At 46.4% G+C, this 14,467-nt stretch overlaps 1 protein-coding gene across 1 annotated transcript in view; it reads right to left on the bottom strand.

Moving 5' to 3' along the window:
* EPB41L4B (erythrocyte membrane protein band 4.1 like 4B) overlaps positions 1 to 13,511 on the bottom strand; it is an 85,763-nt gene extending 72,252 nt beyond the window's left edge. Inside the window, exon 1 of the mRNA XM_027451798.3 lies at positions 12,763 to 13,511. Within this exon, the coding sequence (XP_027307599.1) occupies positions 12,763 to 13,065 (303 nt within the window). The 5' untranslated portion in view covers positions 13,066 to 13,511. The remainder of the gene's footprint in view (positions 1 to 12,762) is intronic.
* Between the last annotated feature and the right edge of the window lie 956 nt (positions 13,512 to 14,467).

The following is a 14,467-nucleotide window of genomic DNA, read 5'->3' as shown; positions in this document are numbered from 1 at the left end:
ATATCAGCAAATAAAGTTTTACAATTAAATTCAGACCACTTCAATTCTGTGGATCGCTGATAGGTTAGGAATTGCAGCCAGTCTCATAGGGCTAAGGGGGATAGGAAAAGTACTCCATCACAAGATACCCGTATCAAGAAATGACCATGAAAAAGTCTATTCAGCCCTGGTTCAGCTTGAAATTCCACATGTGGAGCCTAGAAAACAAAAGTCCTTCTCTTAAATTCCTAGAATCTCTCTAATTTCAGTATCAGCTACATTATTCTCATCAATTCTGTCTCCCTATTAGATTCCAAAAAATAAAAACTAGAGACAGCTGGGTCCAGTCAGGATTAAATTAAATGACAGCAGCCTAATTTAAACTACTCAATGGTTTCAAAAAAAAAATTAAGTCTCATAAAACAAGCCTAATTTCTTCCTCCAAGAGACTATACATTTATTTAATACTGACAATAAGGAGCCTTAGAATAATAGGCTTCTGCTAGACATCTGACTCGGGCACTGATCAGCTTGAGCTACTTGCTACCACTTCCATCACCGAGTCCTGCTGCTGCAGCACCACGGCATTTCTTGGTCACGTCACCCTAATCTGGCTGGCTGCTGGGGCAGGTGAGGAACACTCGCGTGACCAAGCTGCACGAGCACTAAGTACATGAATGAACCATTCCTAAAGCGAGCGTTTATACCCTCAAGCTTCAATTCAACAACACAGTGGCTTTTATAACACTTTCGCCTTGAAGAGCTCCCATGCCCTCTGTCAGGTTCTCCTTCTATTGCTTAGTCCCTTACTTACGTGGTACCTTTAACAAAAAAGGTTTCTGACATTCAGTGCTGTAAAAGCACTTTAAAAAAAAATATTGTGAGAGTGAAACATACCTGGATCTGCTCCCTGACCTGGCTTTCAGCACAGCCTCACAAACAGCCTGCCTGCAGCACAAGGATGGGAAGAAGAAGCCAGGAACTTTGAGCTCGTATTGCTCAGGAAACACCTGTATTCTCAAAGCACAGCCTACGAGACAACTGGACAGAAAGAAGCTTTCCTAAAATAGATGTGTGTAGTCCACAAAAGGTAGATTAAAAAAAATAGGGGGGGAATTAAAACGATTAGGAAGGGAAAGGAGGAAAGCACCCAGCCAGCAGCACTGTCAGTTATTGTGAAGTGTCCACATACAACATGAAGCAGTAACTGCTTCTCCTTAAAAACTCTTAAAAGCAGAAAAACTAATGAGATCCAAGGAGAGATGTTGCTACTAAAAAGTGACAATCGGGACACCTTGCAAGGAGTTCTAGAGACTGAGCAGGGAAGGAGAACGGATTAAGTGTTCATAATGACCCTTTCTGACCTGAAATAAATCTGCAGTTCAGCAGCTATTCCTTTACAAGCCATCCATATGACTAACTCCCCAATATAATTTAAAGAGCCATAAGCCAAAGGATATTGAGGAAGGGCACTCAGTTAACTTCCATTTAACATCATCATAACAGCCTTAACAAGAGATGTTAGACGTAGGAACAAATGAGAACAAGACAGCTGGAACCTCTGCTAGCCACTTATCCAAAGTGAATTTTCTTTGTTTAGCAGATGAGGTAGCCCTCTTGGAAATAGCAAATAAAGATGGAAACAGGTAGGACTAATCTTATTAGTGATTTTCTGCAAATCTTTCTTTACAACGTAATTCCCTTTTTAAAAAATAATTGCTTGTAAAAACAAAAAGCAAGAGCAATGTGGTCCTGTTAGTATATATAAGCATGCATTCATTTAGTCAAGCCATAGGGAAACAGTCTTCCCACCTACTTACTCAGATACAAAAAGTCCAAAAATAATGGGTCCCATAAATCCTAGCTACCTTAAACATCAATGCTGTTTTTTTCCTACCACCAGGAACCAGTCGCACAAGGGCTTTTCAGATACAAACGTCGCTTTGAATAACATCATAAATTCATTTAGATCTGCGACCAAGCTGCATGCTTGCCTCCCAGCAGTAACTATGGTGCCTGTTTCCACATTTATAACCTATCCTTTAGCTATAAAACCACTCCAAGCTTATTAGCACTGCAGGTTATGTCCGCGTATAGGACAGAAATAGAAGTATACTCCAGAACACACGTTTCCTTACCAACCCTGCACCCAGCAGCTGCCTGCACGCCTGGTTCATCTCTCCAAGAGCTTCCACTAACATCCCCGCTTCTGTACGGGTTACCTGACTTTTACAGAACACACTTCTCAAGCAAAGCGGGTTGTCACTCTTGGAAGCAGACACAGCAATCTCATCTTGTCATTTTGGAGCTGTGCTGAATTAGTATTTCGCCTGCGGGGACGTTTCTTAGCACAACAAACTCCTGCTGGATGGCACAGGGTCAGTCAACCATCTAGCAGTTTATTTCAGTGTTTTCACTTGCACAAAACCCCCAGAAACAAGAGAACTTCATTCTCCAACCCTCTTGTACGAGCTCCCCAGCACAGACTACTGCCCTACTTTACAGGCTGGTACAGAAAGTTTGCAGTTTTCTTATTTCTAAGGCTCATAAAGAGAACTGCAGTCACCATTTAAACTGCTCAAATTTCCCCACTTAGCATTTAATTAAAGCCTACTGCTACGCTGCTTAAAGCTGAAGCATGCAAGAAGGGAAGAAGTTTGCTTTAAAAAAGAAAATTTATGTGCATCCAACAAAAAGCTGGTGAGAGAGATACAATACAACAGGTGACAGAATGGGATGGGAAAAAATGGCACTGCTGGAGCTGCCACAAGTCAGCCAGGCACCCCAGTCCTGACAGCATCAGCCCCGTGGTGGTGAGGTCAGCACGCACCTGATAAAGTGGAATGGATGCTCTTCAGCTAAATATTGCCCCATCTTCTTCACAAGCTAGCTGTTTGTCTGCTTCGCGGCTCACAAAACAGTTTTTCTGAACACCCTGCTGAAGATCTGGGTTATTACTTACCAGCTTGGATTGCCTTAAATTAAGAACGAACTTAAGATGTCAGTGAGCAGTAAGATGCCCCAGAAATCCAGAAAACAAAAGAAGCAGTTTATTTTGAGGTCTGTCCTTCCAGATACCACGTGCACTTCAACCCGCCCATTTTCACACCCACGAACAGCTACCAAAAGTCACAGTGAAGTAACAGAGGCTCTTCAGAATATTTTCTCTTACTAGAAAGCTACAAGCCCTCAGCTTCCTGAAACAACTGGGACAATTCCCCACTCCTACCAGTACACAAGTGGGGTGAAACTGGCAGTAGGAACAGGGAGAAGGCCTTTTGACATAACCTTTTGATTATCAGTATTTTACATCGATGATAAAAACATCATTTTTCCTCATACAACAATTTTCACACTGTTCATGCTGGAAATATCATCAGATGATCTGCTTCTCTCTTGCTAACATAAGATGAAAATCTTCTATTAGTCAGTATCTAACATCTTAAAACGTAGGGGGAGAAATCAAGGTCCCCTTTCCTGGCCACAACCATGTTCTTGAATAAATGACAAAAGCTTTACCAAACCAAACCAGCTAAGCTGCTTTTTAAAATACACTTTATGATCAAATGATAGCCCAAAAATATGGTGGGTGCTCAATGTGAAAATACATCAAAATCCGAGCACAAACTGTAAAACGAGAACATCTGCTGGCAAATTTCAATAGCGGCAAACAAAACGCGCTTGTTCTTGTTTCACAGCATTGAATTTTTCTATTCGCACTCCCATCCAAGAAATGCAGCAATCAGCTTCAACCTATTTTTGCTAATACACAGACAACTGCTCAAACTTCTCTTCCCCCCCCTCCACATTTTGCAATCATCTTTACTTTTTAAAGCCACAAATGAAGCATCGGAAAGGCTTTACCATCGGACGAATTTATAATGCGAAGCTCACATCAACATGCTGCAGAGGAAGAAAGCAATTTTAAGCAACAACAACAGAGGGGTTGGCTCAGAGGATTCAAGAAGAAAAAGAAGAGTGAATAACCTCAACTTCTTTCTAGTTCTGAATTAAAAAAAATTTAAAAACATTTGTTGTGCAGAGTATTTCCTTATATCCTGAACTCCTGAAATACAGGACTGCTTCTGGACTTACAAAACTCTATAGTCCAAACAATTTTTCCCCCTTTTTTTTTTTTGTTTTTAATCTGTTTGCAACAAGTGGCTTGTACTACGGCAAGTGTTTTGCTGTGAAATGCCATCATATAAGAGGGAAACAGATGAGGTGTACAGGCAGAAGATAGCTTAAGCCATCCAGCTGTTCCAGCCTGAAGCCAGAACACGGCAGAAGCACCTCACTAAAACCAACACCGAACAACTTTGCTGTCCTTTAAAGGGAATTGGCGATCTCTGCTGAGTGAGCAGGTCCCCCAACAAAACCAACCCCTTGAAATAAGCAGAGGCCAAGAGCAGCACTCCAACGAGCATGGACTGAATGGTGCAAGGCAGCTACGGGACACGTCAGCAGCCCCTGCAGCCGGGTGTCGGGGCCCTGGTGGATGGCAGGTGCCACCAGCACGCTCGGTAGCAGCAGGGCTGGGAATGCTCCTCCTCAGAGAAAGGGGATGTTGATAACATCAGAAAACAGCAATAAAGAGAGGGCTGCAGGATGAACAGCTGGGGAAAAAAAAATAAACCAAGCCCAGTCCATGCAATAGCAGGAAGAGGGAGGGGAGAGGAGTCTGGGGCACGGCAAACAAGTTGTGTTGCTGCTCTGTTAAACCAGCTCTTCCCTTCCCCAGAGCCACAGCAGGACACCCAAGCTCGTACACACAAATATTTAAGCACCCCAAGATCACGAGGTGAGAGAGGGCAAGTGGATACTGCCCACTGCACAGCACCCTTCCAGGGTGCTGCCTCTCTCCTTGCAGTATGCCCTGTTTTTAAGAAGAATATCACTCGCTACTTATTCGCTTAATTCAAGGAGATAACAGACTCATCATTCATCACATCTCAAAGCAAAGCACTCATGGAAAGTTCATTATTCAGGAAGAATTCCTACTCAGTAAGTAGCCTGCATATAAAACCTACATACTGAGGATTTGCATCTCCGCTGAATGGTGAGCTTTGTTGCAACACAATGATTGTACACAGCACTGGGGATTTCAGTTCTGCTTATAAAAACGGGACTTTTGGGGTTTGGTCTCTTTATATAAATGCGAGCCCTCAATTTCGAGTCATGTATCACAGTTTCGGGAATGACTAACAAGGTAGGAAATAGATCGAAATGACAGAAAACAGCCGTGACCAATTCTGGATGGGTACAAGGGAGAAAGAAAAGACTTCATAGAACTGTTCCCTTTTCTCAGAAAATGGAGAAAACAGTCACTTGCAAAGTCAAAGCGGGTAATATTTGGACATTATGCGATTTTGTTCAGACTTAACACCAACCAAAAAGGTGTGATGCAGTCAGCATACATATTTTGTCCATCAACATTAACGCAAGGATTTGTCTGCAGCTTGGGATATTTTTAAGGCTCAACACACATTGTTTATTGTCTAATATATAGCATACAAGACCCCACATACTGAAAAGTTTAAACTGGAAAAATGGGAAGCCAGGACTATTAAGCGCCAAAAGTCCCCCAAGTCTACATTTTTGTAATATATTAATTCGTATATTTATACCAAATGCATAAAAAACACTGAAGAAAATAGTACATATGACCAACTACTAGTACTACAATGAAATTAATGCTTTTCACATTTTTTCTAGCAGCCACAACAGGATTTATGCTTGGGTAAGTTAACCTTTGAAATAACACTGCAGCCTACGATAATTTAATTACAGGTCACAATCCCCGAGTCATAAAACAATGCTTTTCTAATTGGGTGTTTGATACTGCTGTGTTCATACGAGTCCAGGTTCACTCAGACTCTGCACACGGTTATGCAGAGTTATTTGTGAAATTTCACATGTGCTAAATAGGATCCTCCATTCCAGTCCCTGTTTATATTATATATATATATATATATAAAAATTGCACCACATGTATGACATGTATGAAAATCACAAAATGTGATAACATCTTGAGTCAAAGCATTTGTCAGTATACTAAAGAGACATTAGGTATTTGTTTGGATAAACTGCCCAGGGTTTCTTAACAAGGGAGTAAAGGAATCTCAGTCTGAATAGATCGAGAGTGTAAGCAGCCAAGATAAATTAACTCAATCTTTTTCATGCTTCATAGCTGGAGTCTGAATCTGGCCTTTCCAGAAATATTTCAAAGTCATCTCATCATAACACAGGTAATGGTCCAGGACATAGTTATCTTGATACATAGAAATAAATGGAAATAGCAAGTCAAATGAACAGCAGATGGTCACTCTGAACACTTCATTAGCTTCCAACCTTTTATTTCTAAGGCAGAAGGAAAAAAGAGCATTTGCCATAGCCTGCATTGGAAAACATCCTAAAAATTACTTTTTCCTGAAGTAACATACAATGCTAACCCAGCAACACTGTATGGACAGTTAACAGCTGTTGACTTCATCATTCTTGCATAAATAAAGTTATTTACTCTTCTCCTTACATTTTACTTTGCAAAGCGTCTATGAATTCAGCCACAAATACTTTCACCTTTCTTCTGTCGACCTCCTTCCCCCCTGTATGACTTTTCACATTCATTTTTGTAACCTGCTAAGCAGCCATGCCTCTTCATTCCTGCCTTAAGTGAGGAGGTTTAACCTTTGAATCAACTGTTTCCCTGATCGCTACCGGTGTTCCCCTGATGTCAGCTCTACAGATGCGAGTGCTCAGGATCGTCGCCCACCCACAGTATCTGTGCACTGACAGAGCACTCGGCTGGTCGGGCTGGCTGAATAAATAGGCTGCTGTGTCAGCCACAGACCTTCAGACCCCTTCCTACAGCTGTAGAAATGCATTTTTGTGGGGAGGACCAGGACAGGAGACTTTTAAATTTCTGACAACTGAGGAGAACCAGAGAACGATGTGAACGGTCAGGAGGAAACGGGACAGAGAACGATGCTCAAGCACCCAAACAGAAGGAAGGAAGCCAACCTCCAGTGTGGGCTCTGTCACGTCCCTCCCAGAAGAGATGCTCCATGGTAAGCTTTCACAGCTTGTGTAGCTGCTGCTGGGATGCAAACAAAACTGCTGTTACAGGCTGGGAAACCGGGAGAATGTGCAGGGAACAACAAAGTCTGTTCTTATTAGGAAGGAAATCCAGTGGGTATCACGCTAGTGACACATACATGTATGATACCCACAGAGAAACTACAGAGAATTGCTCAGTGAGGAGCCTGCTAAGGAGAAGGGTGGGTGGAAATGGTTGGGAATTCAAAAAGAGAAACTCTGAACAGAAAATGGACCTATGCTTAGAGGAGAGGCACGAAACAAAATTAGTTTCTCAGAGAAAGTTACAGGAAAAAAAATAAATAATTTACATATGGTCTTGCAAGTAGAAGCACATGAAAGCACATGAGGAACAGAAGCATGGATAGAAAAGCAGTGGTAGAGAGATGCTCCCCCAGCTAATATCTGTCCCATCTGTCTTGTTTTCTGTACTGCCCAGAAACAATTTTCCCTTCAATGTTCTGGCCCCTGAACAGCTTCTCCCTGTGGACTCTTACCTTTCTGCTTCCCAGAACATAAAATTGCTCCCATTCAAACCCATCAAGCCCATGAGAGAAAACGCTACAGCTTCTACTGTGTAGGTTTTCTTCTTCCTCCCAGCTGAAGAGTTGCTGCTTCTTGGGCATACCCAGAATGACCTCATTCTCATTTTTACTCTGCATCACGTATTTAATTGTCAACTTCATACTTCTCTCTCAAGCTCTATCTCTGTTCTTCAACCATTCTGAGCCTGCTTCTTCCTGTACTGCATCCTGCAAATGAGTTCTCTGCTTGCTCCTTTGTACGGTCTGCACTTCCAAAGTCACTTTGCTCCTATTTCCTCCCTCATGGGAGCTTTTTACATGCCCAGACTTTTTTCTCCTTTTCAGCACCACTACTAAGAGCCTGAAGCTGCAGGTTTGCTATCCAGCAGCAGTCTGGTCAAGAATACAAACTCAGGGAAAAAAAAAACATTAGACATAGGATATTTGCAAATAAACTTGTATTTTCTAACTGTTCTGAAAATTTCTTTCTTATTGATCTTCTTTATTCAGATCCACTGTGGCCTTCAGAGTTTTCCCAGTGAGGCCCAGAGCCAACAGGTGTCACTAAAAGGCATTTGTGTGCTAACCAGCAAGAGGTCCAGCCACACTGACATTTTACACAACTTTCCTAAGCATAGCCGTGTTCTGATCTGTTGTAAAAGGGCTTCCAAAATAATGCATGAAACAACCAAGCCTCCTTGCAAAAGTCTCTCCTCTTCAAAAGGAAACTCTCCATCTCAGAACTGGTACCAGGTGCTCATCCTTCCATCCTTGCAGCACACAACTGAGCTTCTCTCACTGGCTGTCAGCTTTCCCGTTACAACAGCGATCCTGTTTTCTTATCTGTGTTGCACTGAAGAATGGTATTAGCTTCCATAAATAACTAACGGTGCTCACAAACAAAATTTATTTAACAGATGTCAAAACAAAGCACTGTTCATTGCGTCCCCGTTTTACTACACACTGCTGAAATGCATTTTATCTGCTGTAGATTTACCGAGGCTGTTTGGTGAACTTGCCAAGGGCCTCAAAACCCCTCCTCTCTTTCAAGAAGCGAATGCATCATGCATTTCTGAGGCATTACTGCAGTCACACGTGTACACCACGTTTCTGGGGCTGCACATGTCCCTAACTTTTAGTACGTAATCCTACTATGAATGTTTTCCACACACCGAGTATACACAGCAACACGTCAAAGAGTATGGTATGCGCACAAGGTAATTAAAGGCTACTGCCAGAAGACAACACGTCAAGCTCTGGCTACAGTTACTTGATCGGAGCTTTAATGTAATGAGAAGGTGTTGCAGCGTGAGTGACAGAAGGAAGATACCCAGCCACGTCTCAAAACCAAGCTTGATCAGTTTACAGAGGGGATTACAGGAGCTGGTGCCCGCAGTGGTCCACCAAAACGAGAAGACCTTTCCAGTCCTGCAAATATGCTTTCAACTTTTTCCAGCATGCACTCTCATTTTAGGCTGTTGAAAGGTACCTTCAGCATAAAGAAGTATATTATCATCTTTGCAAATGAAAAAAGCTTTAGAGAATTGATAAAAAAAAAAAAAACTGTTCCCCGCCTGATATAAACTATGTATTTGGGTGGTGGATAAATGCTCAGCTAGGAGACTCCAAATAATGCCTTGAATTTAAGTGTCTAGGGCTTTTATTCCTGAAATGTCATTGGGAAATAACATATGATATAAAAGAAAGATCAAGTTGTATTTACCAACATTTACCGCTGTTCCCAAGTCACAATTAATGGTCAGTATATTTAAGATCAAGATGATTACTCAGGAGTTAATTGAACATTTACATTTGATCTAAGCACAGAGGCCAGCGAACAGATTTTGTTATGCTTGTTAGTCCAACTAGAGAAGGCTGTAACGCATAGAAGATTACAGAGATTAAAAAAGGCTATTGAAAAACATTTACTATCCCTATCGTGAAGTGTTTCCATAGCAGCCGAAACAATTACTAAAACAGATACACCAAAAGGAAAGCAAAGAAATAATACAAAAGCAATCCACCTGAAAACAATTAGGAGGTTTGAAGAGTTGTATTTAACTTGTTCATTAAATTGGTCATTAAACATCACCCACTTTCTAATACATCACACAGACCTTTGCAACGACATCCACGGCAGCACAGAAATTTATGACAGCAAGGACACTGTTAGGAAGGAGCATTTATGACTGCGCTTTGACTTCTGTGGCTTCACGTCACAGAAAATGTAAAGTTTCCTACATCTGCTTTGCAGGATGGGGATTTCTACAGTAAAGTTTACCATTTGTAAATGGTAAACTTTTACCCCACTTAATTATACAAAACCAAGAACACGCTACATGTGTTCAGTTCCCTTCTACCCCAAATTTTATCATGGAGCACTGTTTTCAGTGGCATTAAAAAAAGAGCATAAATTCCTGCTACTCTGGACCGTCTCACTGAAGAGTCATCTTTCATAGCCTCCCTTTATGCTTTCACAAGACGCACTGAATTAAAAATCAGAAGCTCAATTTTCGGAAATGCCAACATCCACGTCTTAAAGACATCACAAATTTGGGATTTTTTTGGCCTCACCTTAGAGTCATCTGTGAACTTTTCCATTTAGGTATTAACTAGCAGACAGCAACATCATCACTGCGTAAATGCCAATGCTCCAATGCTCCTTCCCCATATATTTTTTTTTTTTAAATGTAAGAACACAGCGCTGTCTGCAACCTGTTCTTCTTTCATTGAAGTCTTGAGTCCTCGAGGAAAACAGGGGAAGGACTGTTCTAACAGCAGGGAGCAAGTGGCCTTCCATCTACCCACAGCCGAGTTACAAGATCTAACCAAACAGCAGCCCCCTATAGACGTGAACTCGCAACAAGAAACACCAAGTATGTTCTTGGTGGTGAAAAGCCACCCAGTGCTTTATTCTGTTTAGGGAGAACGCTTTCAAAGCACACCAGTGTTGCCTTAAGAGTGACTGAAGAGCCACTGCTCTGAAGCAATCCTTGAAATTTCGCGTGAGAAGCTGAGTGCAGGAACCATCCTGCAGGGTTAGCCGCAGAACAGCTTTTATGTTTACATTTGTATGGGAAGAGCCGGGGAGCAAACAAGCTCGGGAAAGGCGGAGAACACCCACAAGTGAAAGCGCACAGCATCTCAGGAGGGCAGGCTACCAGGTGGAGCGGTTTGAGGGCAGGGGAGGCCCTGTGCACGGGCAGTGGAAAAGAGCAAAGTGCAGATATCCCACGAGGAAGTGGGAGTGGAAATGCAGGGGAACGAGAAAGGCGACTCCGCTCACACTGCCTCTCTGCAGCCCGCAGGAGAAGGAGCTAAGGCAGGACTCGCAGGTGGCAGCAGATCCCTGCTTCTGTTTATACCAGGAGCAGCCACGAGCTCGCCAGCTGTACAGTTCCTAGCGCAGGTGGCAGAGAAGTGAATGTTAACCCGAAAGACAGTGCCTGCCTACACGGGCACGGTTTGTTTTCCCAGCAATGCCACCAGCCCCCACGCCGGAGCAGAACCTGATACACCTAGCCAGGACAAAAGTCCCAGGGTTTTAGTTTTACTTGAATACAAAACAGAAACAACAGAGCTTCTTCCTGCACGTACAGCTACGTTTTCAAGCAGTCACGTCTCGTGTCATTCCTCCATGCAAACACACAGACCCTGCAGTCTTTTACACACCTGAGAAACCTTTAAATTAATTCCTACAATGTTCCAGATAGCAACCTAAGAAGTGTTAGTTACAAAAGTATCACGTCCTAGTATCAGCCTGTTCCTTTTACAGCTGGAAAGGCAAGCAGGGTGTAGTGTTAACAGGTAGCAGAAAGAGCACATTTCACAGATGCCAGGATCTCCTGAAATAAGTGCTTGTGAGCGTGAGCAGCAGCACAGTGAGGTCCTCAGCAATTATCCACATACTTGACTTCTCGGGTAAGCTGTCTCCATGATGATGGAGAGACCACACTCACCCCCTTTCCAAAAAATTTGAGCCGAAACGGAGAAAAACAACCATGCGCTTTTTTTTTCCCCCCCGTGTTCAATTTCACAGAAAAGACACTATCCGGCTTGTTCAGCTTAACCAGTGCTGTACCACAGCTTCTGCGTATGAAAGCACGCTCTGCTTCAGGCCCTGATCCCATAACAACTGGTGCTTCAGAGCTCGGGGAAACATTACTGATCAACTTCTATAAATGGTGCAACGCCTCTTTCTGTTTTCCTGACTGTCAGTGTGGGTGTTACTTTCTATGAAAGAAAGGGAAGAAGCAGGAGGCACAGATATATAATTCAACAGGGCTGTTTTCAATCCTCAAGGCACTGCTAGCTGTTTCGCACCCCAGAGTCCTCCACCAGCCTAGGGATTTAGGATTTTTAGACAAAATAAACAACTTCTTACCCAGCCTTTGGATAAAGAACCACAACTACCAAGTGTGCATCTCGCTCCGACCCCACTGGCAGCCGGGGCTTAGTGTGGACATCACAACTCAAGCCAAGTGTGCCCCGTGTCTCCTGTGCTGGACCAAGCAGGTGCCTGCACACGTGTTCAATACTCAGGGACCACCATTACCTCATTTTGTGAGGTTTCAAACCCACGGGGTGCGTAGCAATAGCCGAACCCTGACAAATCAGGGCGAGTATAACCTTACACGAAGTATTTACCGAGCTTATCTACATAGACTTCTATAAGTATATCCTCGGCAGGCCGATAACATTCAAGCCCTTTCTAAAACAGGCTTGTGCTGAGATGTTCGAAGGACTACGGCACGTCGCGGAGGAGAGATGAGAAGAGGGGGGGAAAAACACGGGCACCTCCAGCACCTGGCAGCGAGAGATGTGGTCCGCGAGGGAAGGAGGGCTGAGCCTGAGGCGAGTATCTCTAGGTGGCTCTATTCGCATGCTCCCCGTTCACTTGTAAGAGTGTTACTCCATCTCTCCGCTGTCTTTTTTTTCTTGTTTTGCTGAATTCCGCGGTTCAGCCGGACGAGGCGAACACCCCCAGCTCACGCACTGCACGGCCGGCGCCCCGCACAACCCCAGAGGGCGATTTACCCCCCAGGTCCTCAGTTACTCGCAACTTCTCCCACCTCCCCCCGCAGCCCAGCCTTTACGGGCTGACACCCCGAGCCGGGGGGACACCCCCTGCACACGGGGGGCTGCCGGGGGTCGCGCTACTCACCGGCAGCTCCACGCTGACCTCGGTGCCGTCCAGCAGCAGGACGCGGCACTGCAGCACCGGCTTGCAGCCACCGGCGGCGGGGATGTGCACGGGGGCTCCGGCTCCGTGCGAGCCCCCCGCGGGGTGCGGCGATGAGGGAAAACCTCCGGAGCCCGGAGCGGAGACACCGGCAGCAGCAGCGGCGGCGGCGGCTCCTCGCAGCCCCCCGTCCCGCTCGTCCCCCTCGAGCCCCCCGCGGCCGGCCCCTCGCCCGTAGCGCTGCATGGAGCGGCGGCCAAAGGTCCTGCGCAGGAACCGCAGCATCCTGGGGGCGCCCTGCCCGGCCGCTCACACCCCCGAGCCCGCAGCCCGGCGCCCGGCCCCGCGGCGGCGGCGGCGGCGCCTCCCTCGCACGGCGTCGCAGCAGCGCCGCCCGCCGGGGGCACGGAGCCGGGAGCCCGCTCCGCCCTCTGCAGGGCACGGCTGGGCTCGGTGCTGCTCCTCCTCCTCCTCCTCTCCTTCCTCCTCCTCCTGCTGCTGCTGCTGCGGGCAGGGGGAGCCGCTGAGGCAGGCGGCGAGCGGCCACCTGTGGCGGGCAAGGAGAAGGGAAGGAGGAGGGAGGAGGGGGACAGCGCCCGCCGCTGTCCCGCCTCAGCCCCACGCCCGGCTCCGCCGTCAGGGCAGCGGAGCGGAGCGGAGCCGAGCCGAGCCCTGCCCTGCCCAGCCGAGCCCAGCCGCCGCTCGCCCGGCAACTGCCCCGCCACAGCCCCGGGGGCGGCGCCTGCGCGATGGCTGCCCCTCGCCGCCGCCCCTGAGGGGAGGGAAGGAAGGGAAGGGAAGGGGACAGGGCGGCGGGGCGGGGGCGGCCCCGGCTCACCTGCGGCCCCCGCGGGGCGCTGAGGGGAGCGAGGCTGGGAGGTGTGAGCTGACAGCTCCTCCTGCACCTGCTGCTGCTGCTGCCGCCCTTTCCGCAGGGAACAGCAGGGAAAGTGCCTGGTCCCTGGCTGCCGATGTGCACAGTCCGTAACAGACACTTACAATAAACGCCCCTTCCCTTCCCTTCCCTTCCCTTCCCTTCCCTTCCCTTCCCTTCCCTTCCCTTCCCTTCCCTTCCCTTCCCTTCCCTTCCCTTCCCTTCCCTTCCCTTCCCTTCCCTTCCCTTCCCTTCCCTTCCCTTCCCTTCCCTTCCCTTCCCTTCCCTTCCCTTCCCTTCCCTTCCCTTCCCTTCCCTTCCCTTCCCTTCCCTTCCCTTCCCTTCCCTCTGTGCTGACCTTAGGGTTCTTCCACTGCTTTGAACATTTTGTCCCACAAATCTCGTTTGCACGCCATAGACAACCCAAAGGATCTCGAGCACTGGCAGCTCAGCAGAAATGCTGTTGTCCCTTGAGGGAGCTGCAGCAGTGCCGGTGCAAAGGAAGGAGGGCTGGCATTGCTCAGGTCTGGCCTTGCAGGAAACTCGTCGAGGCTTCTGCAGTGCTAAAAGTCACAGGATCACAGAACCACCTAGATTGGAAGAGACCTCCAAGATCACTGAGTCCAACCTCTGACCTAGCACTAACCAGTCCTCCACTAAACCATATCCCTAAGCTCTACATCTAAACGTCTTTTAAAGACCTCCAGGGACGGTGACTCCACCACTTCCCTGGGCAGCCCCTTCCAATGTCTAACAACGCTCTCAGTAAAGAAGCTCTTCCTAACATCCAACCTAAACCTCCCCTGGCATGAC

The sequence above is a fragment of the Anas platyrhynchos genome, chromosome 2 (genome assembly GCF_047663525.1).
Source record: "Anas platyrhynchos isolate ZD024472 breed Pekin duck chromosome 2, IASCAAS_PekinDuck_T2T, whole genome shotgun sequence".
Lineage (NCBI taxonomy): Eukaryota > Metazoa > Chordata > Aves > Anseriformes > Anatidae > Anas > Anas platyrhynchos.
Note: the sequence above shows the minus strand (reverse complement) of the source record. Positions and strands in the feature narration are given on the sequence as shown.